Source organism: Lingula anatina, chromosome 2 (genome assembly GCF_051362555.1).
Source record: "Lingula anatina isolate TDL-2025a chromosome 2, LinAna3.0, whole genome shotgun sequence".
Taxonomy (NCBI): domain Eukaryota; kingdom Metazoa; phylum Brachiopoda; class Lingulata; order Lingulida; family Lingulidae; genus Lingula; species Lingula anatina.
In genome coordinates this window covers 13,613,947-13,636,351 of record NC_141768.1, presented here as the reverse complement: position 1 = coordinate 13,636,351, position 22,405 = coordinate 13,613,947, and the positions used below count along the sequence as shown (strand labels likewise).

Genomic DNA, 22,405 nt, shown 5'->3' with positions numbered 1-22,405 from the left:
TTTGTTAAAATGTAAAAAAAAAACGTTTATTTTATTTATCTATTTATTTTTGTACCAACTGTACAACAATTTGTCTTCCTAATTATTTTCCGTTATTGATACGCAAAAAAAAAAAAAAAAAAAAAAAAAAAATACAAGGGACTTGAAATTCCTTTCTTATTTTATTATCATTTCACATATATCAAATAAAACACTGTATTACTGGATGAATTTTAACTTCCATCAGTTTTATCAAGTTTTCTTTCTTTTACATTCCCTCAAAATACTAAAATGAGTTATTTAATATTCAATTTAATAAATAAATACGTTTGATTCATGTCCCAATGTCCTGATCTTTTGTACTTTGCATTGCACATGTGAGCAAGTGAAGACTCTCCCCTCACCTCCTTTCCACTTTCAACTGTGCTGAGCTTTATCTTAAACCCCTGCCTATTCGCTTACTACTTACAATTTGAAACTATTCTTGAGGTTGTACTGATGTAGCAGATTACAAACTGCATAATCTTATGCAATCATATATATATATATATATATATATATATATATATATATATATATATATATATATATATAAAATTGCTTGTATCCCTGCAAGAGCTGACTTCAGGGTTACTTCTGTGAAGGTGAGCTGCGCCGCCTACAGGACACCATTGCAGTACGCGGTATAGCCGCTCGCTATTAAGACACGTGTCCTTAAGCGAGCACATCCTAATACTAATTAGGTACATACTGAACGTGCAAAACAACTGTAGTACATACTGTAGATAATTTCTCAAACCCAACATCATCTTTGGCTATATTCAACCCCACTTTACTTTGTGGAATGTAGGAGGCCGAGTTTATTTTTTAAATATTATCCAATATATCAGGAAATCATTGTTACAAATGTGTATCACAACTTTGTGCGCCTGTTCCTTGTATCAGTGCGCCATTGCCCTTTTCAGAGAAGCGCTCTCCCTCAATTAATGTGGTGTCCAAGGGCGGCCAGGTTTCATTATGTCGTAGCTCCAGTTCCAAGCGTTGGTGCTTCAGCTTTGGCCTAGACATTTTTGGTCTTAGTTTTTGATACAGTAAATCTTGTATCAAAAATGTCTGAAAAAAAAAAAAAAAAAAAATATATATATATATATATATATATATATATATATATATATATATATATATGTTTAATGGACTTCAGCTGGGTAGTAGACGTACTATAAGCTCCGTAAGATTTTATGTGTATTTAATGTAAATTTGATTTATTGGAGCAGATTGAAAACTTGCTTTACGTACTCATATGCATGTAGAGCCGCACATTGCTAAAACTGTTGAAGTAGAGATGGCCACTATTATTTTTTCAGTGTTTTTGTCATCTAAGTATATTTAATCCAGAATAAGATAAAACGAACTTGACGTTATTTTAGAATATTTTTTGTATTGATATAGTGAAATAAATGCCACCTCCTTGTGCCATTGGCGTTATATTTTTCTAATAGGGATCACGACAGCGTCTGTCTCGTTCTTACCTCACAAGATAGGCTGACAAAAACATTGATAAAGAAACTAGCGTAGAGTAGCAGACAAAATCCATAAGACGGGAAATCAATGTGCTGAAATGAGAATATACAATAAATTATATTCTCTATTTTAACAACCGAAGCATGGTCATTTTTTTTAAAAACCAAATGGAATCATTGTCACGAAATAAGAAAAAAATTAGAAAGAAAAAAAATTCACGCAAAAAAGATAAGGTAAAAGTCATATAGAAATGATAACCAAAATTTAAAAAAGAAAATAATGAAAAAAAAGTAGCTGGTTTTATAAAAACAAAAGACCACACAACACTCTCAAAAATAGTAACAAAATCTTTTAATATATAGTCAGGACAGAAAAAGCAACCGATTTTATACTCACATCAAAAAGACCGGTGAAAAGGTTATATTTCCCGCCGTGCCATAACCAAATGATAGAAGTCAAAATAAAGCCAGCCAACAAACACAGAACGAACAGAACTAAAACAGAACGCAAATAAAATGCTTATCCATTTGAATCGCAGCTCAGGGGCCCTAAAATATCCTACATGTCTTTTTCTTCATAAGTTTGGGATTCAAATTTGAGATAGACCAACAAGGCATTTAAAACTTCCTTTGACACAGAACGATGGACATTTTTCGGTGCCGTGGAAACGGATTTTTTCATTTGAAATACTGCATATGGATTTTTTATTCTTTGTTGGTTTTACATGTACAACGTACGTGGATTTCATGAAATCCCAACATTGCCCTACTCAAAATGGCTACGGACATTTCTTCTTTTAAGAATATTAAAAAATATTTTTCAACGATGACTATTGATAAAAGTTGTCATGGACCAATAAACTTTGATGAATTATCTGACAGGCTTTAAGTGAATGGTTTTGGTTATTTTAAGTCTAAATGTAACGAAGCTTGACAGTTAAGTTACACGTAGCTTACAGTTGGTGAACATATGTTTGCGGTAGGGCGCGCCTTGTGAGAACGTAATGGCGGAGTTGATGATGCAGAGGCAGCCCATACAAAACATCATGGTATTCTCGTATCCTTTCAAATCCCAAACAAAACGCTGATCATCCCATTCCCATTTCAAATACCTAGAACAGGAATCTATGTATTACACATTTGTTCGACTCCTGTCTTTTAAAATCTTTGGATATTTGGATAAAAGACAGCAATATTGGTGAGACAATGAGAAAAATGTCTTTTGCAAATTTAAAATATTTTAATCTATTTCTCTAAATATCTTTAAAATTTGACTGTTATCAAACTATGTACAAAAGAAACATTGCACTCTCCAATATGGAAATTTCCTTAAAATGTTCAGAAGTACAAAGACATTTCTAATTAATATCAAAATACGACGAATGTCTCTAGGTTGTCTATTCTAATAATCTATCTACCATGGCTCAGCCTGCATAAGCAGCCAACAGAAAGTGAGAAAGCAACACTGAATAATTAAGAAGGAACCGATGGACAGTAAGGGAACGGTGGCCATCAGTTTTGAGGGTGGCGGCCGCTTTACAAGCACCGGATAGGCGCCTACGTTACCATCTGAAAAGATATATGTCAGGCACATGTATTATGATACTGTTGTATTATCAACGCGTGTGTGTTGTATCAACGCGTGTATGAAAGAGAAAGAGATCTAGAGAGATAATGAGAGATCTGTAAAATTATATTGTATTTCTTGTTGACTCTCTTTGAACTTTATGGATGCATCTAACACAGCACATAGTAGAACATCATAGATATTATTCTAACACAAAAAATACTCACAGAAAAGGGTAATGATCACAAGAAGTCCCAAGTCGATGTACAAAAACTGAGGGTCGTTAAGGCCGTTAAATATCTGGAAATTAAATTTGAAGTATAAGGCCTACTGTTTCAGTGTACGGTGGGTGCTATTATTATTATTATTATTATTATTATTATTATTATTATTATTATTATTATTATTATAGCATTTACATTTACACTACTTGAGGTGGATAAAATAGGACAATAAAGGTTTTAAGGATTACTTACATAATACAAAAAGAGTATCATAACTAACTCTATAATGGCGCTACAAAGCAAGTGCTTAAACAGACCAAATGACGTCACCAAAGCTGTGCGACCCTCCCTAGAAGTATGTTAAAAAGCATTAGGTTATAAAAAAGCAATACACCTGTTTCCACAGAAGTATAAACTGTCAATCCAAGTAATTCTGAATCTCTGGCAAATGAAATTAGTTGCAGACAGTGAGCTATAATTAATCTAATGTATTTAAATAATTAATTTACAGCATGGTGTGTTGTTTAAAGGAAATGGAACCTACAGAAATTTTCAAAGATAAATGTGAAGAGTTTCATGTCTTACCTCATGAGTTTTTGGACACACATGATGTTAGTTTCCTGAGATGTGAATGGAGAGGCAACGCTGGCCTCGGCAACACTCAGGGAAATTCCTGCGTGTGCCGTTTTCAGTGCACCGCAGTCGTTAGCTCCGTCACCACACATACCAACATAATACCTACAAAAAAAGGACTATCCTTAGACGCATGCAGTGTACAGGTAAAAGAACAGAGATGAAAAAGTGTCCTCAATCAAAACATAATTGAGGTTATACATAATATGTTAAATATCTTATGGAGACGAGAGGCTTTTTGAACAGTTAGTGATTATTCACCCAATCAAAAGGTGCTATGTAAAAACCCAACAGAAAGACGATAATAAGAACTAGGACGCAATATTGCGTCCTAGATAATAAGTTACAACTGGAATCCCTTAAATCATAAAGAAAAGTTTTTTTTTTTCAAAACAGTTTCCGGAATTAAGTATTGAGAGTTGTTTATGCAATAGTGACTGCTTACTCCATATCTTGTAGGTCCGTGATCAGGTGCGTCTTCTGTTCTGGAAGCATACGCGCAAACACCGTCCCTCTGCGAACAATCTGAAGCAGACGACAGTAATGAAGCATCTCCATCAATAACGAATTAAAATCATTACGAAGATATGTACAAAAATTGAATATAACATTTATAATAGCGTTTTTTCTTTTCATTTTAATCTACTGTATTTTCTTTTATTCTTTAATTTTTGTCCCAGACTCATTTTCCCAAATGGCAGCATGTTTTATATATTTATAACATAAAGCTAATTATGCTTACATTTGGAATGAGCTCTGGTTTATAACGGCGGATTAGTCCAAACGACTTCCCATCTATAGCCAAATGGTACATCTTCTCCTCTATGTCAATACGCATCTCCTGGAAGAACAGTGGTCTTTCATTCAATATTTTATATTGCGGTGTACATTTGAAAATATTTGCCTGGATATTAAGCAAATGTGTCAGGAATATAATAAAACTGGAAAGATGTCGTTTGCAAAGTCAAAAAGTTTCAGAATAAAACACGTCATTGTCTGTTAAAGATTAGTCTCAGGTAGATTAGTTCTGTTTTTGCGTGTGGCATCATTACCCCCCCCCCCTCCCCCAAAAAGAATTAAACTAACACTAGTGCCATTATATTCACCTCTGATGGATGGTCTGGATCGATTTCTCTAGTATATTGTATCTCTAATGTGGCTGCGTCGGGCACGGTCCGCAGACTGTATTCCAACGGGTTACCTTTGTGGAATGCTTTGGCTGTAATTCGGATCACCATTTCGCGGGGTTTTATCATATCACAGTCCCTCGCCACTTTCAACGCCGTCAAGATATTATCACCTTGAACACAAAATAATAGTAGAAAGATATTTTATCTAGGTTCAGTTTCCTACGGCGATACATTGAAAATATATTAGCGTGAATTTGTTTCCGCTGCCGTTATCCTTGATTATATACAGATTATCTAAGCACGTTGATCGATGTTTCACTTTTTCTTCAATATCTTCCAGCAGACTTGACAGCTGGAAAAACTGGATTACAGAGTTCCCAACAGTTTTCTCTTACATCATTTCTCATCCTTGGTTTACGCTCGACTATGGTTAATAATGCAGTTCTTTCTCTGCTTCTATTTCAAGTTTCCGTTTAGTTACAAAAGAGCACTTTCTACTTTATTTCTTTGCCCTCTGTAGCATTTAAAGTCTAAAGTAATGCATCGTTTTTTCTTGTAACCCTAATATATATCTATCTTAGACGATTTTACATTTTTGATTTGAATTTAGATTACCACCGGATATATTAATGTTGCCAACTTATTTTTTGCCATATTACGAGTATGAAGAACCTGCTCAACACACATAAGGAAAAAGCTATTTATTCTGATTCAGCTTAAGACCCTGCTCTCGAGACTCCCTAATCAGGCCCAAACATAATAAAATACTGTTGGTACCAGACGTTTGTTTTATCAATTTTTAATAGATAATCGATATGTATAGCACCAAGACTGAAGTTGCTGAGATAAAGAACAACCTTCCAATAATCTCACCTGTGACCATTACTGTTCTGATGTTGGCTGAGTGCAATATTTTCATTGCGGGTATAGTTTCTGGTTTCAGCTTATTTTCCATTATCAGCAGGCCTAGAAACTCCAGATCACATTCTACTTTATTTCTGAAATAAAAAGTAGAGCCAAGGTTATTTACATGTCAAGTGTTGTTTAAAATATTTCAGCTTATTTTCCATTATCAGCAGGCCTAGAAACTCCAGATCACATTCTACTTTATTTCTGAAATAAAAAGTAGAGCCAAGGTTATTTACATGTCAAGTGTTGTTTAAAAAATAATTGTTTGAGATATTAAGTGTACAAATGGTAATTGTACATGTACACGTAGTTAAAGCGAGTTGTCAATAATCAATATTATTTGGGACGGGATCGGAGGGGGGGGGGAGGGGCAGTCATTATAAACACACTGCTTAAAACACAACCAAATGGCGTTCCCATGAAATATTATTTTTTGATATATCATATATTTATTATTATTATTATTAATTTTATTATTATTATTATAATTATTATTATTATTTATTAATTTTTTTTTTTTTTTTTTTTTGCTATTGCCCCGACACTCGCCTGCTTAAGTTTTGTGTGTCATCCCAAGTGATGCTAGGATCTAGCTTTTTGGTTGCCAAGGCAATGACACGGTATCCATCTCTGGTGTACACCTCCAAGATGTCTTGCCAGTCTTCTGGAACTTTACAAGATTATACGATAAAAGTGCGTGTTTCACAGCTTCATTGCAGTGTAATCGCTATTGTGTTTTGTCTTTGTTGCTGTAGTGATGACGGAGAAGTATGCAGCATACCAGGTGACAATAGTGTCCGAAGTAGCAGTGAACATAGATGTATCAATTAAGGAGGTAATTTTAAAAATGCCATTTGAAATACCTTAAGTAGGTTGCTGAAATTCTACTAAATAACATTAAACCCCTAAAATCTATAAAATAATGCTTTACAGTTGCATTGCTGCAACAATAGACGCATTTGGAAGGATCATATTAACAGGCAATAAAAGAGAAATGGCCTTTTAAAATAGCCATTTTAAGAGTTCATAAATCCCGTTAAAAGTCAATTTTTAGCCTGAAATCTTATAAGTACATCTGCCTTACCGGTCTCTGGTTTACTGATACTGGTGATCTTTTCAGGAGACCCTTTAACGTAAACTTCGAGTTCCGAACTATCTTCTGATTTCGTTATGACGCTCATTCTTTGAAGTCCCGAGGCGAACGTGTATTGGCGTATAACGGCCACTTCTCCGCCCTTGAAAACATACAAGAAGAAAACTTAGAAGACGATACACAAACGACGCTGTGGTGAGTTTTGTTATCTTTAATGTTATTAAATTTCAGATACATTGCTATTATTATGTTACGGAAATTCAATTTTTCACAGTCTTAGAAATTAAAAAAAAATCCACCAAGTTTCTAGCGTTTTGAAACAAAAATTAATTGAAATGAGGGCATGAACAAGTTAATATAATAAATGAATGTCAAAAGAAAAAAAAAACGTTTGGAAACTTGCATCTTTTTCACAAACATATTTACCTTGCCTGATTGAACGATGGCCATAGGTGTCTTCTCAAATTTCGTCTCGTATGGCATTAACGTGCTGGGATCCTTGAGTATCTTGAAAATGAGCGATAGATGGAAGGAATGTAACACAAGAACAATTACAGTACTAGTTTTAGTGAAAATATAATTGTCATCAAAAATATCAATGACAATACGATCGTTTTTAATAACCAAGATCTAGTTGGCCCTACGGAACAAAAATGACAAAGATAACAAACGCATCTTATTTTTCAGTTTTCTGAAGAGTTTTCTGAAGTGAAATATATATATATAGTACATGTATTTGCCGGTACGGTAACATACATTTTAGAGCTATTCTGTTATATAAATAGGAATGAAAAGTAATAATAATGGAGTTATTATCTAATTCATCGACCTTAACCCTCTAATTCTTTATATCATAAAAAGGCAATACTTAAAGGATGCTTGTACATAAATGAGCACAGTAGAATTGCTGGAGAGAAGCAGCACAGTTATAATTTACCCATCCTGTCGCTTCAAACATCTTTACATCCAATGGATATCCGTCAGGTTTGCCGTCTATGATGTGTAGGGAATGGCACGTCGCCATGCATGTAAGACACGAACCAGTGGGGAGGTTTTCCGATCCAAGACTTTCTTTGAGGAACCTGAACAAAAAGTATATTGTATGTTTACCTTTTTGTGTGTGTGTTTGGGGGAGGGGGGGGGGGGGGGGCAAGTGCCTAAGATAACAATTGTTCTGTCCGTTCCATAGACAATGGTTGGTTAGGTATACATACATTTTCCTGCATCACATTTTCTTTCAAAAATATATATTTATATATATTAAACGCGGAAAACCTACAGATAAATGTATCGCATATGCATAATGGGGTCGCTTGTGAACTTTAATAAGAAAATATAGGAAATGCTCGCACCTTCCATTTTCTGCCCTTCGCAGTCCGTGGAGATCCAATCCATCATTTGTGAGGGTACCAGTCTAGTGGAAAATGCATAAAAATATATCATAAAATCAAAAAAATGCATAATAAATGAATTAACAAAAAGAAAATATATCTTCTGTAAATAGACGATGTAAAACAAGAGCGCACTATTTGCTCCTTAATTTCTTCTTTGTCTAAACTGTAAACCGGTTTGAATGACACAGTGCGATCTGTGACACTAGTACCTGTTATAGTAGAGGATTATTTTTATTAAATAAACGTATAAAAGCTCAATTTAACTTACTTTGTCAAAACATACGACATTCAGTGCGCCAGTAAAGTTAATAAATCTCGAACTCATGCAGAAGATTTTGGCTTTCTCCAGCCGTTTCTGCGCTAACACATTTCCGATCGTGATGGCTGCCGGCAGAGCGGGAGGCACACAAAATGTTGTAATGTTTAAAAGGGTGATAGCCATGTCTTCATATATCTGAAACAAGTATAAAAACAAAGAATGCCAATAGTTACGTCATGATTCCGAGAAAAGTTAAAATATTTTTAAAGGGGTTCATTGCAAGGATTGAGTAAAATAAATGGTTAAACGATCATTTATGAACATAAATACAAGCTCACTGAAACGAATTTAAGAGGAAACAAACACGAAAAGCTTACCTCATGGTATAAGTATGTGAAAACTACGAATCCAAGTCCCACGAAAGCTGAAATATATCACAAAATGTTAAATCTCATTTTTCATTTTCATTTTGCGAGAATATAACCAAGTCTTACACATGTAAATACATGATTTACATGACTAACTGTAGAATAAAGTGAAAAAGTCATACCTATGATAAGAGCTACCCCGATGAACTTAAGGCCGTCTCTGTGCAATTTAAGGTCTAGTGGCTGAGGGAAAAGTATAGATCGCACTAACTCTCCTTTTGCAGTGGCAAATCCTGAAAATATTCACGTTTAAGAATAAGTTTAGGAATAAGTTATTCAAAGCAATTTTATGTGCGTTCGCGCGCTCGTGCGTGTGTGTGTGTTTGTGTGTGTGTGAGAGAGAGAGAGAGAGAGAGACTATATATGCCTTGGCTGTTACATATTTTAGAGTTCTAGGACTGTATTTCGTTCTACTTAAGTATATCATTGTTATTACAATATTTGAAGGCTAACACCCAGATTACATAACTTAACAATTGTGTAGTTCTCTATACGAAAAAACTATCAGTATCACATCTAAATGTATTCAATAATGCTTATCATGCACTTATTCATGTAGTTAGGACTGCTTCATCGTCATGTGCATACTTCTATATAATCATGATAACAATAAGTCTATTAGCAAAGGATTAAAGGTAATCTAATTGAGATTTTTCCGTAAAACGAATTTTAACAGGAATTTTTTTATCCCTCACGAATCATTGCTCCACACGAATCATTGCTCCACATTGCTCCCTGAACTTTAAACTGATGTTTATACCATTTTCAATTTTATAACTGAGTTCATGGTCATTAAAACGATACACCAGTTATTATTTTTCATTTCAGAAGGAAATATAGACATCAGGCACCTTTATTTCTGTTTTTTTTTTTTTTTTTAAGGTCTGAATTTGGAAAGATAACGAAGCTTCGCATAACATGAAAACAAGAAATATGACTTTGGAAAAATTTTTAACGTGTACAGTACACCTTAAATGAAAAATAAATATCAGCTTTTACCAACCTGTTCTTACCACCACGGCTTTCACGGATTCCTGATTCATGCTCCTCGCTTGAATCACCTCCGTCCCACAGAACAACGTGTGTCGTTTGTGGGTGAGAGGGGTGTACATCTCAGTGTGGACATTTGGTACCGAGGTCTTTGTGATAGGTATGCTCTCTCCTGCGGACCAAGTGAACACAACACAAATAATTTCAATGCAATTTGCTGCAACTAACACAATGTGGAGTCCCGTGTGTGGTAAAGAACAATGTCTTAATCGTTGAAATCACCAACGGCCAACATAAAGTGTTTTATTTACTATTTATCCAGTCCTATTTTGAGGTAAGCAAAGTAAGTTTATGAAAAGTTATTCGCAAAATTGAGAAGGGGGAATATATTTGGTCTCACAAGTATTATGTGTTTATTTGGTGTTCACATGTAAAAAAAAGTGCTATAATATAACTGAAAAAAAAAATTGAATTTAACAGATGCTTTTTTTTAAATATAAGACTTATGGTGTCATAGGATATTGTTCGAATCTATTACACTGTATATTCGTCCCGCAAACGAAAAATAATGTACGCAATCAGCATAGTTTTGAAGCATTTTATTTTATAATAAAATATAAATATTTGATTCATTTCAAGTAATTTCAACTACAAAATCTTCATGAAAAGTCTATAATAACGTTTTATCACAGCAGTGCAAATAGTCATTCAAACGCAGTTTAGCACAGTAATCTAAAATTGTACCTAATGTTAACAGGATGAACGTGGTATACATGTAGTTTAAGTGATGTTAACAATAATGGCATGCAAAATTTCATTTTTCTGTAAATACTAGCATATCACATCTAAAAGTGAAATACATATACTAATTTGGATCTGAAAATCCACTTCATAATCTGATTTTTAGTTATTTTCCTTCACTTCTTAAATATGAGCTTGTATCATTGACATCTTTAACAATCGCAAAGGAAATTCACGTGGACAAGGTCATCTGAGTCAAAAGCTAAAGATTCTCATATGTAGTCATTTTACCACCATGTGGTGGCATTACGGCGATGAAAACTTTCTGAACGTGTCTCGTCCCTAGTGTGAGGTCGTTGAACCCCAAAAACGTCACCTGTGTCATCATGCGACCCGTAATAACCAAGCGAACTGTACGATCTTGCTGACCGACTTGTTCTTTGCTGTTTGATAATCCGCGCCACGCGTTTTCCGCGATGAGGCTCGTATATTTGCTCTGCTTCGGGTTTTATCCTCGGCACAGGGCGTGCAGATGGGGTAAGATGGCCATACTCATGGATAAGTCTTTCCATTCGTCCGCCTTTACTAATTCTGGCAATACCAGTGGCCTCTTCGGTGACTTTTCTTGGATGGATTGGATAGTCGTTGGGATACGGCACCTTCTGCTGGGGATCGTTCCCCAAAACAACGTTCATTCGCCCGCCTTTGCTCAGATTAGCAATATCTGCTGCCTCTGACTTCACAACTCTAGGATGGATGGGGTGTTTCTGTGGGAGGGACAGGTGCTGGGAGTTTTTCCCAATGTATCCTTGCATTCGACCCCCCTTCCCTAAGTTAGCGATTTCCTCTGCTTCCGGTTTAACGGCTCTAGCATGAAGTGGATAATCCGTTGGTTGGGAGCGAGACGAGCGCTTTGTGCCCTTTCCTAGCAGTTTTTCCATTCTTTTGCCTTTACTAAGATCGGCAATTTCCTGGGCTTCGGGCTTAACAACCCTGGGCTGTATAGGGTAATCTGTCGGTTGAGACAAATGCTTAGAGCCTTTGCCCAAAAGCATACTCATGCGTCCACCCTTACTAAGATCAGCAATTTCTTGTGCTTCGGGTTTAACAATGCGTGGGTGAATTTCATAGTCTGCAGGATAGGAGTAATTCACTCCGTCTAGAACGCTACTACCCTTGGAATGCGTGTCAAGAGCGCTCGTTGTTTTATTGCGCTTGTCAAAACTTTCTTTTCGCGTTTCATCTCTGCTGTGAGGCCGTGTTCCCCAAATTTCGTCAACTAATTCATCATCCTTCGTTGCACTTGTTTGCTGCCTCGCAGTGTCCCGGGTGGCCAAATCGGGTGAAATATTATTTGTGCTGATATTTCTCTTGTTGAAACTCTCAGTTTTGAGGTCACCGTGGGTTTTAGTGCGAGGGGCCCAGGCGTATCGTCTGCTGGATACCTGGCTAGGTGTCTCGTCGTCATCCTCTAGGTACTGAGTCCTTGCTTGCGCATCATACTTGCTTGGTATTATGGCACCCTTAGAACTCGCATTACGGCGAGCATATGTCTCTTCTTTACGTTGATACGCAATGGAGGAAGAATCGTCTGCAGCTTGTCCGTATTCGATGGCTGGTCGTCTGCGTGGGGTCACGCGACAAAATAAAAGCGGTGACACATTGCTGGTTGTAGCATTACGTTTGTAATACGTTTCCTGGATTTGTGCCTCCCTTGATTTTGGAGGAGCAGTCCAAACTTCGTCTGCTACTGGCGACATCTTACGATTTTCTTCTTTATTAAGTTAGGCGTGGGTAGAAATTCACCATCTGCAAAATAAATTAGGCGAAATATGAAAACAGTAAAATAAAATAATATATAGATTTACTTAAAAAAAAATAATAAAAAACTAAATCAAACTGTGTTAAGTTTTCGAACTTTTGAAGTGCCATAAACCGGTAGGTACTACAGCTAGCTAGTGCGCCTATAGGCTAGATTGCATGCTCGCTTTTCTTTGATTAATAATGAATTCAATAACGCTTACAGTACTGAGTAACAAGTACGGTATGTCAGCGTCACTATGTTTATGTACTGCTTGTTTTAGCAATACGCTAAATAAATCGAGAAGCACAGGCTATCGATACCCATTCAATACGTATGTTTAAATTAAACATGCCTCACAAAAGAATCGACGAGGTCAAACTGATTATGAAGCAAGTAAAGTCAAGCTTCGAAATTCGACATCTGACCCAGACGTTTTAGCTCCGCTTTAATATAAAGACTATAGACTTTGATTACTTCAGAAGTGTGTGCCCTACATTCTGTTATTAAAGTGATTAGAAAACCCTCTGGTATTTTAAACGTAGTAACGTTATATATAAGCTTCAAAAAGGACCTAATCACAATTCTAATAGGACTAGGCTGTTCTCAAATGCAATATGGACTAATTAGATTTACATGAGATTCTACAGGGAATGGATCTACTTGGTTTACCACAAGTCTTACACTAGAATTGCTTAATTAATCGATTGACAACCTATTGATGGTATACTTAATTTATCCTAAGAGCGTAGGCCTATAGGAATTTCTTTGTAAATATTCGATAGTCTAATACACAAACATCCGTTCCATATATCAGTTTTACCCAAAGAGGACTTCTTTCAAATGAAGGAACATGCATTGCAGTGTAGCTGTCTTAAGGTAGCCAAGCAGTGAGGTATATACCATGTGTACACTACATGTTACGCCGGTATCAGTGGCCTCTCTATAATTAGGCCTAATGCAAAAAGCAGTCTCAAAGAATGGCCCTACTGCATAAAATTTCTACGATGTTCATGGAAGTCAAAAAAAGAATTTAAAAGAGTATACTTACCTGTTAATTTTAGTCATACACACACTTGTTTATATTCTGGCTTTAAGTACTGCGTCTGATATGAGACGGACAGGTTCGTCAGCTGGTGCATGATATGTCACTCATAAAGCTACCGCTAGGTGACCACTTAGCAACAATGTCAAGAGAAGACCAATCAATGTAAATATAGCGCTTTACCACTATTGAAACGTTCGTTGATAAAACACGCATTGCATATAGAACCTATCGTTGACTTTAATCGCAGTCAATTACATTATTAACAAAATATGAAGGCACACTGTAGTATTCAAGATTTTGCAGAGAGGAGCGAAATGTCAGCTTGGAACGTCGAAGGACCCCTTGTTGGACACTATTTCACGTTGTTTTCTCAGTGCCAAATTTATTTGATGAGATTAAGCGTACTGTACATTGCACGTACGGATATTTTTTTCTGTCACACATTTATTTATTCTTTTTAAAGACAGAATGGGTTGGCTGGGTGGGCGTATAAAGATTCATGTGTGTGGGGTGTGTGTGCTTGTGGGGAGGGGGCATGCAACACGGCCCTGTGCCCACACTGAATTCTCCATAGTTCGAAGTCGATTTTCATCTAAGTTTTACACTTTGAACTCTGCCCTTTAGTACTGATATGAAGGATTTAAAATTAAGCCATAGTAGTTCTAGCTACATTTTTTATCGCTTGGCCTACGTAGGTCTACTAGTATATTGTGGCTTACTATTGCATGTCGTTGAAATGGTAAAAAAGAAATTCAAAAATTTCATCATTTTGCCCATGTGTCAACCAATAATAGTATAATCGGGTGTCTACACCAATACCTGTAAGCATGCTTTCGTTCACCACACAGTTGCCATTAACAAGGACCGCATCACACTCCAACTTGGTGTGATGATCTGGAATTATGATGACGTCACCTGGCACTAGATCATCCGAATCAATCACTTCCGTAACTGAAATGAGATCGTTAAAAAAGCTATTGCACTGCTTTAATTTTCTTATTTTAACTGCATTTTGACGAGGGTGATGGGGAGATTGACAGAACAGGGATTTTTAATTTAGTAGTTCTTATGAAATGAACGCTGTTTTTTACATTAATGTTCACTTACACACAGGTAAATTAGTGATGTGGCTGAAAACTTTTGAAAATAGTTTTTACAGAGAAGAAAAAGGGACACGAAACGAAAAATAAAGCGTTCAAGCAATAAAGAAAAAACAGTTTCCATGCGAGGGACAATTTACCGATACAAATATCTTTACTTATATCTTTAGCTTATATGAAGTCATAAGGCCTCTACAGAGAGGAAAGGTAGGAAAAGCAAACATTTTTGGATAGATTTAGAAAATGAAAACGGTGATCATTTTATCAATAGGCGTAAAAACGTCTCTCCATTAACAATGCAAATATAGCATTATATTTCAGACATATGAAGGCTTTAATTTACAATTATATTGTCTACCGTGCATGAAAAAAAAATAAATAAGTAGGCCTACACAAGCATTTACCTCAACATTCGATTCAAAGTAAAACCACTACCAGCTACTGCACTTTACACTTTACTTTTGCTGCCCAAGAAGATAGCTCCACGGATAAGTTATCAAATGTTCAAATTGCCATTTCAAATTGCTCGTGATTTTTTTAGGGCGATGAGCCCCCAATATTCACACTTTTTTTGTAGCTTTTGCTTGAGTACTCCTTTAAATTTTCCAAAAGCTTACTAGAAACGACCAAGCTGAATTATAAGTAAAGGCGTGCTCAAAGAAGATCGAGCTCATGCATTATCTATCACGAGAAGAACTAATATTGTACCTGTGTGATACAATTGCACGTTCAAAATCTTGAAAATAACATGCTGTTAGTCTAAAAGAGAACAGAGATATGCGCTATGCCAATTTTGTACTAGTGATATCGGCAGTTTCGGGAAATGGCACAAAAGGGGATTCTATGCAGACATTTAAAAAGCTCCAACCAAATATATACAAGAAAGTCGTTTCCCTCCGATTTTCTTTATGTCTCCCCAAGTGTAGATTCTACAGAACATGCTATAATACAAGCTTTTCATAGGTTAGGACAAGGCTCAAGCTCCAAGCAAATTTAGATGGGTTTTAACCAAAAGTCAACTCACGCACGTCCTCTCGCGAGCCAACAGTATGGCTGTTCTCCGCTGCAAGAGACAAACAGCGCTAATGAACGAAGCAACGGCATTTTAAACAAGGTATGACACATACTGCCTATGTACGAACACAAAAGGCACAGCATCTTGAACTGAGACGTACAATGTACTAAGGTCTTAGCTAAATACTTACAAGCTCCGCGTTGAACAGTGACTTTTGAGCCAGAGACCACCTTCTTTTTTAATTCAACACTGGACTGAAATCAATAGTAAACCCTAAATTAACCCATAATTGTGCAAGTTTGGATGGCACATGTACAACGAGCATAACGCAAGTGACTTCGAATGTTTACAAGCATTAATTTACTTTAAAATAGATACTAATTTATATAAAAATCTCATTGTGTTCTGTTTTACTATTTCATGTTATTTGAGTAGGAATTTTAAAAGCTTTTGTGAGCACCAGTCTAATTTTAATCTCTCTCTCTCTCTCTCTCTCTCTCTCTCACACACACACACACACACACACACACACACACACACACACATCTGTGTGTATTTCATAGTTACCCTTCTGGTTTCATAGACTGACAAAGCAATGGATATCGTAGATAGTACCATGATACAGCCACAATACAGAAAATACAACTGAACCATCCACACAGTCACACTGTACACTTGGAAGATATAGAACGGGTTCAGGGCCTAAAGGAGAATAAAGGTATTTTAATTTGTAGCTAAGAGATTGATATAGAAAATCAACTTTTTTTCTATGTTACCACAAAACATCTCTGCATTTGACTGCCATTTTTTTTTTGTTTTTGTTTTTTTTTTTGTTTTCCCACATCCCATAGAAAATTGAGTCAAGGCACGTGTTCAGCGTATATCCATTCAATAAAACATTTTTTTGATATTCTTAATTCACTGCTTTTTATTTGAGATATTACTTAATGGAATTTGCGAAACCCAAAAAGCAGTACAGCAAAAGTAGTACAGTAATTTTATCTTTTTAAGATAACTTGCAGCTCTATAGTAACCTCATTGAAAAACAGGTCCAGATAAGACCTGACTTGGATGACTATACAGTTGGTGCCATACAAAACACGCTGACTTGTCTGCTCTGATCTCGGCATGCCGTGCGAGATCTTGTGGAAATGGGCGCATTCTTTGCCTTTTTCCAGGCCTCTGCAAGTAAGAATGTGTATGTCAATAACACGAAAAATATAATTTGATGTAATTCAACGTTTTTGTCAGTTTTATTTTCGGTTATATAGGTCATAGGAACGTTCGCTACATACACTTTGTTTGCAAGTAGCCTACATGTTAGATTAATATCATCTAATTTCTTAACTAAAACCTAAAAAGACGATGGACAAAGAAACTAAGGTGGGCCAAGGATCCAACATCCTAGGATGGGTTTAATTATTGGTGAATTAATGCACCCCGACAAAAAACGCCATACATATACATACACAAGTCGAGAAAATGTTGCATTTTCCCAAATGTAACGAACTTCTTTATGTACAAAATATCTCAGTGAGACAATCCGGTATATCTCCTCAGTCTGGGATGATCTTCTCTCATAATTGGTGCTGATGACGTCTTCTACAAATAGTTGCTTGTATTGATCCTATGGTTAACGAAATAATAATTTCTATTAGTGATGGGATTGATTTTCACATTGGTAACAATGAATCCCAGGTCCCAGAGTTTGGGCAATCTTTGGTAGGTCTGACAAGCAACTCAAAAGAATGAACCGCACCGAGATGGGAAAATCTCGGGAGAGTTTTCCTTATAAAAAAAAGGGAAGTAGGCCTACTAGTATCACGCGTTCAGGTAAGTTTGATCTTTGACAACGCTTCTCATGATTGTTTTTTAAAACAATTAAAAGAAGCAGTCGTGTGTGTCCGCAATAATAAAGCTATTAAAAGAGATAATTTTATTTAAATGTATTTGGGGGTGTTTAGTTTTAACTTAAAAGCACTTGAAAGAGGAATGTTTAAAAAAACTTGTTTACGGATTAAACTTAGTAATTTGAAAGCTATTAAAAAGGTGTTAAAATATAGGTGTAAAAGACGCTCTTAGTGGTCAATTTTTGTAAAAAGCACTCTTGAAATTATAAAATTGACATTCCCAGGTCCACCCCCTCCCCCGGATAAATGACGCTTAAAAACGTGCTGTTTTTCCAGTAGCTTCGGGCGTATTTTTAAGCATTACTCACTAAAATGGCCCAACCAAGATAATGATCCAATTTTTTGTTTTTGTTTGACTTCAATATTTATCTTTTTTTTTTTTTTTTTTTTTGAAAGTAAATTCAAATGACCAAGAAGCAACCGTGTGTGTCTGCAATCTTTTGTTGAATTGGCTACCGAATAAATTCAATTGTTGGCCTCTTTGCAACTCCCAAAATGAAAACATGTGCAATATTTGTTTGGATATTTATTATTCATGCTAAAATATAACCTAATTTTAATTTAGTCAACATCATTTAATTCTATATAATAACCTTACACTATTCCTTACTAGAGGGACCTTTCAATAAAAGTGGCCGTCAACGGCCAAATTTCGAACACCATATTTGTGTTTGTCCTTTACTTATACTTTCGCTTGAGTTAATGAAGAGACATAAAAATGTGTAGGCCCTACTACAACTTCTTACAGCATCATATTCTAAAATATAATGTACAAATCATACAAGGGTAACAATGTAAAAGAGGGACATTAATTCGTTACTGAAAACCTTATATTTGTCTATTTGATTCAATAATTTGACCAGTGAGATTAATAGCCCCACTTACTTTGATTAAAACTTTGGTGGCTTCTTTTAACTCACAGGGACTGTGTGTCACCTTCAGCCTCCAATCTGACCTCCAATATATGAAGAGCAAAAGAATGCCACCGGTGAGAGGCGTAAGGAGTATGGTCAGCAGCAGCCGGACCTTGTCTGGTTTGTATGCTGTGACGATCTGTAAAGCAGAAAAAGTTTTTGAATGTTTGAAAATAAAGCTAGAAACCACAATAGCTCTTCTTATAATAAGTACATGTAGTGGCAAGCAAAATGGAAGTGCTAAGAAGTCAGAGGCAATAGTTCATCAAGGCTGAGGAAAGTATTCAAAATATTTTGAGGATCTTTTTTTTATTTGCTAAAATTGTTTTTGAGAGCTGAGTGCAATTAAAAATAGGAAGATAAGAGCCCCTTTCTCTCTAAGACACTGACAATAGTAAAATAAATGAAAATTACCGAGTTTTCTTCATCCTCTTCATTTTCTATAACTGTAGACATGTTATTGTCTACCAAACTTGTACAGGAGGTTGAGCTTTTCATGATGTCTAGTTGGCTGAACTGAGCTTTCGGTTCTTCAAATTGTGTATATCTCCTGCACAGTTGAGTTCTCAGAAAGCAAAACAACTTTTCGTATTTATCTACCGAAGTATAAAAATGCTGCGATTGAGATAAATAATAATGAAGATGCAATGTGAGTTTAGCTATACAAATGGGTGTGTCGATTGTTTATGTAACTTCCTGGCTTTGTGTCATCCGTATGCTACAGCGCATTCCAACTGAATCACACTCTCGGCGTTTTGGCAGACGGCTTCCATATTTCGCTCTAACGGGTTGAATGTATCATGGTGCCTAAAAAAGATAATATCAATTTGAAAATGAAGTTGAGATTTCTTTTATTTGAATAAATGAGTAAGTAAACGATTTTGGAACTTAAGTATTAGTGGTAGGTATGTTGTTGACTTTTGACAATAATTTTGGTAATAATGTGGCAAGGGGGCTCCAACGAATAAACTATTGTTGATCCTTTTTTGTATAAAAAAAGGCAACTATGATTTACCCTTTATTATATTATTTTATCAGGAGCATTTTGCACGTGTATTCTGATAATTTTTACAATAATAATAATGAAAATAAGGAAAACCTACAGCAGCAAAAACCAACAAAAATCTTTTACTGTTTCTGTCGCTTTTACAACCTTCTTATAACTTAAACCTGCTATACATGTACATTAACACTATATACATAGGCGGTTATCTACTACGTCTTAAAATGTAGGTATCTAGCTACATGTACAACCATGTTTGGCTGTGCACCTATACTACACAATTGTTTTACTCTTGGCTTACACAACTTTTAGCTTGCCTCTTTGCAACCCTACACATTGAAACATGTGCACTATTTGTTTGGAAATTATATATTAACTCTAGATTTTTCATGCGGAAGCATTACGTAAATATCATTACTCAACATTATTCGATGTTTATCACAAAGCTTCTCTTATCAGAGGGACCTTCGATGAGTGCGGCCGTCATCGGCCAAATTTCGAACATCATACTTGAGTTTGTCCTATTCTTTTAATTGGTATGTCATATTATTTAAGTCCTTTTAGATCACGGAGACATAAATGTATATAATGAATTTACTGATAAACTTGATCGTATGATTTACAGTATCTTACCCCTAACGCCACCCATCCTTTGTGATATATATATATATATATATATATATATATATAGAGAGAGAGAGAGAGAGAGAGAGAGAGAGAGAGACCCCTTTATTAAAAATTTTTCACCAAAGAATCTTTAGAATAAAACAAACCTCACTTTGTTTGCTTATCGGTGCATTTTGTGTTGCAGTATACATATTTCTATATTAAAACATGTTATTTAGCTTTTCTATAATAATTGATCATATTTTAATATAAAAATGTCTACCGCCAGTCTGTCTTTAGTCTGTATCCAGTTATTTCCCATTTTTCATCTGTCGAAAAATTCGGTTTAGACATAGTTGGTTATTTCATTCGCTAGCCGAGATATATGCTGAGAACTTGTACTTATTCTAATCAGAAGCTGTACCTATTTAGGCACGTGCCAAATGCATGACTTGGAATGCTAACAGGACGCTTTTATCTCAGATGGTTCTTGGGACGTATTTTCATTATCAGACTGTGCCAGTTTACGATGGCACACGTGACTATGATTGTCTTAAAGGTCGACCAGGCATTCACTGATACAAAATGTAGGGGGGAGCTTTCGGGCAAACGCTGACTACCCACGGGCAGTAAGATTTTTTTATTAAAAAGATTGAGGCCTTTGACGATAATATCATAAATAGTAAAAAGCTATATAAATTTCAGCTCAAACTATGACCTGTTCACTTATTGTTATTTGAATAATTTGACTGAAGGTGAAGTATTCATCAAAGCCTTCAATTAATTATTAATGACAATACACGAAACTCATAGTAACTTAAATGATCTTGTAAAAGACGTTAATTATTATCTATTTTGATTACACGTCTTATGACAAGCTGGAAACCGTATTGTCATCAGTAATTGTCTGCTATCATTTAATTCCTGTCCTACATGCACGTACACAATATATGCTTGTTTCATTGTAAGATATGAAAACAACACGTAAATTCCGGAAACTTTGCTTTTCTAGTAGAATTTTTCACTTAAAGAAGGTGCGGATGCATATTATAAATAACATTTTAAGTGCTTTTGAAGGTTTGTGAAACTCGTTTTCTTGAAGTATACCAGCTATCAATATACATACTTCCTGTCGTGTAATATGCATGTAGGTTTGCTCGAGCCTGTCAAACATTAAAATCATCTCTGTTTATTAAAACTCACGACGTGAAAAATGACAACATTTTTTAATATATGTAGCCCAAATAACGGGATAGGATAGGATAAGATAAGAGTAGATCATTCCTGACGGTTCAAGACCTTTAATCATATAAAAATGTAACAAATACATGTATACGTGCACGGGCCTGCAAAAAACCATACCGTTTCTGTTATTACTATTGTTAGAAGGGTGGAGTTAATGCTAACTATATTCAAACTAAATATAAATAAAAGTTATGCATTCCTTAACGTAACTTGATAGCACCACTATTATTATTAAATAAGGTAAGATTTGTGGCATTTCTAGGATAGAGAAAACATTTAACGCTGAAAAATGCTACCACAATGAGAACCTGATTTTAAAGTTTAATGATACTTTCAATACCCCATCATCTTAGTTTTTTTATTATTTCGCCTTTTGCCTATAAATACCATGTCGGCAGTGACATACTGTAACTTTTTCACCTTAAATGTCATGTCATTTCATTCAGTATTTGTTTTTGATAAGCAGAATTCTGATACACACGTCGGATAATACAGTTTCAGTCGTATTTGAAATACATATTTAAATTCTTCGCCTCAATCTGAATGTAAACCTAAATCTAAATAGGAACCTACCAGAAGATGAAGCGCACTGACCTGTATCGCCTTGCATAGTCTAAATCTAATATAACATTCCATGAAGACGAATAACACTGTAACTCACCGGTCGTTGATCATGTTGTTCACTGTCCCCAGGTTTTGTAGGAGTGCACGGCAGTTACTTCCCCACCTCGTCTTTATGTCTTTAACTGTTTACTTTTCTTATCTATACACCTGATACGTCACATGGGAAGCAGGTTGATAAATCAAACCAGTGTCTCCATGGTCTGACATAAAGTTATTTTGGCAGGTTGATTTCCATTGGTCCATAAAACTCGTTCTAGTTTTTAACCTAATTA

The 22,405-nt window shown here is 35.5% G+C and overlaps 2 protein-coding genes across 6 annotated transcripts; both read right to left on the bottom strand.

The window, feature by feature from the left end:
- Positions 1 to 142: 142 nt before the first annotated feature.
- On the bottom strand, positions 143 to 22,322 carry LOC106155655 (polyamine-transporting ATPase 13A3). Of its 5 annotated transcripts, none has more exons than XM_087005085.1 (30): positions 22,171 to 22,322; positions 19,070 to 19,462; positions 18,627 to 18,794; positions 17,301 to 17,458; positions 16,866 to 17,013; positions 16,399 to 16,533; positions 16,022 to 16,085; positions 15,841 to 15,879; positions 14,536 to 14,667; positions 10,140 to 10,298; positions 9,259 to 9,369; positions 9,086 to 9,132; positions 8,718 to 8,903; positions 8,408 to 8,469; positions 7,993 to 8,137; positions 7,482 to 7,562; positions 7,047 to 7,197; positions 6,512 to 6,632; positions 5,927 to 6,051; positions 5,030 to 5,223; positions 4,666 to 4,764; positions 4,369 to 4,448; positions 3,876 to 4,028; positions 3,543 to 3,639; positions 3,294 to 3,366; positions 2,918 to 3,068; positions 2,457 to 2,611; positions 1,897 to 1,994; positions 1,509 to 1,592; positions 143 to 1,092 (listed from the first exon to the last, which is right to left on the bottom strand). In XM_087005085.1, exons 2-30 carry the CDS (start codon positions 19,151 to 19,153, stop codon positions 880 to 882), a joined length of 3,513 nt encoding a protein of 1,170 aa, XP_086861211.1. In that variant the 5' UTR covers positions 19,154 to 19,462; positions 22,171 to 22,322; the 3' UTR covers positions 143 to 879. The 5 variants fall into 5 exon arrangements, 4 of the variants coding, with proteins under 4 accessions (XP_086861211.1, XP_086861212.1, XP_086861213.1 ...); XM_087005086.1 differs by having other exon boundaries at positions 22,104 to 22,258; XM_087005087.1 differs by lacking the exon at positions 15,841 to 15,879.
- On the bottom strand, positions 10,644 to 14,502 carry LOC106155656 (uncharacterized). Its single transcript, XM_013530587.3, has 2 exons — positions 13,720 to 14,502; positions 10,644 to 12,676 (listed from the first exon to the last, which is right to left on the bottom strand). The coding sequence occupies exon 2, from the start codon at positions 12,625 to 12,627 to the stop codon at positions 11,155 to 11,157; it is 1,473 nt and encodes a 490-aa protein (XP_013386041.2). The 5' UTR covers positions 12,628 to 12,676; positions 13,720 to 14,502; the 3' UTR covers positions 10,644 to 11,154.
- Positions 22,323 to 22,405: the final 83 nt, after the last annotated feature.

Excerpts from the sequence above, each read along its gene's own strand:
- LOC106155656 (XM_013530587.3), bottom strand. The coding sequence starts at position 12,627 with ATGTCGCCAGTAGCAGACGAAGTTTGGACTGCTCCTCCAAAATCAAGG.
- LOC106155655 (XM_087005085.1), bottom strand. The coding sequence starts at position 19,153 with ATGAAAAGCTCAACCTCCTGTACAAGTTTGGTAGACAATAACATGTCT. Across the intron at positions 18,795-19,069 it reads AAGAGGATGAAGAAAACTCG|ATCGTCACAGCATACAAACC; the intron begins GTAATTTTCATT and ends TCTGCTTTACAG. Across the intron at positions 1,593-1,896 it reads TTTTCACCGGTCTTTTTGAT|CACATTGATTTCCCGTCTTA; the intron begins GTGAGTATAAAA and ends TTCTCATTTCAG.